Raw genomic sequence first — 399 nt, 5'->3', positions numbered from 1 at the left:
TCAACAACAAATTTGGCCTGAGGTGCAAGAACTGCAAAACCAACATCCACCACCACTGCCAGACCTACGTGGAGATGCAGCGCTGCTTCGGCAAAATCGTGAGTGTTCCCCGGGCTTGGGGCAGCTCCTCGCAGGGAGGATGAGGGCACGGCAGCGGCGAGCGGCCCCGTGGGCACGACCCAGGCACTGCGACCCATCTCCCTTCCTGGCTCTGAGTGGGGACCCAGGCATCACCCCCCTCCTGGGTGGTCACCCTCTGGGTCCCCAGGCATCACCCCCCTGCTGGGTGGTCACCCTCTGGGTCCCCAGGCATCACCCCCCCTGCTGGGTGGTCACCCTCTGGGTCCCCAGGTATCACCCCCCCCCGCTGGGCGGTCCCCCCCCGGGCCCCCCGCCCCA

The 399-nt window shown here is 67.9% G+C and overlaps 1 protein-coding gene across 1 annotated transcript in view; it reads left to right on the top strand.

Annotated features, from left to right (window-relative positions):
* Nucleotides 1-399, top strand: part of STAC3 (SH3 and cysteine rich domain 3) — a gene marked incomplete at both ends in the record, with an annotated part of 4789 nt that overhangs the window by 1832 nt on the left and 2558 nt on the right. The window contains 1 exon segment of the mRNA XM_009641775.2: nucleotides 1-168. Within this exon segment, the coding sequence (XP_009640070.2) occupies nucleotides 1-168 (168 nt within the window).

This window comes from Egretta garzetta, unplaced genomic scaffold, assembly GCF_000687185.1.
Source record: "Egretta garzetta isolate BGI_Z169 unplaced genomic scaffold, ASM68718v1 scaffold157, whole genome shotgun sequence".
Taxonomy (NCBI): Eukaryota; Metazoa; Chordata; class Aves; order Pelecaniformes; family Ardeidae; genus Egretta; species Egretta garzetta.
This window is presented reverse-complemented; position numbering and strand designations above follow the sequence as displayed.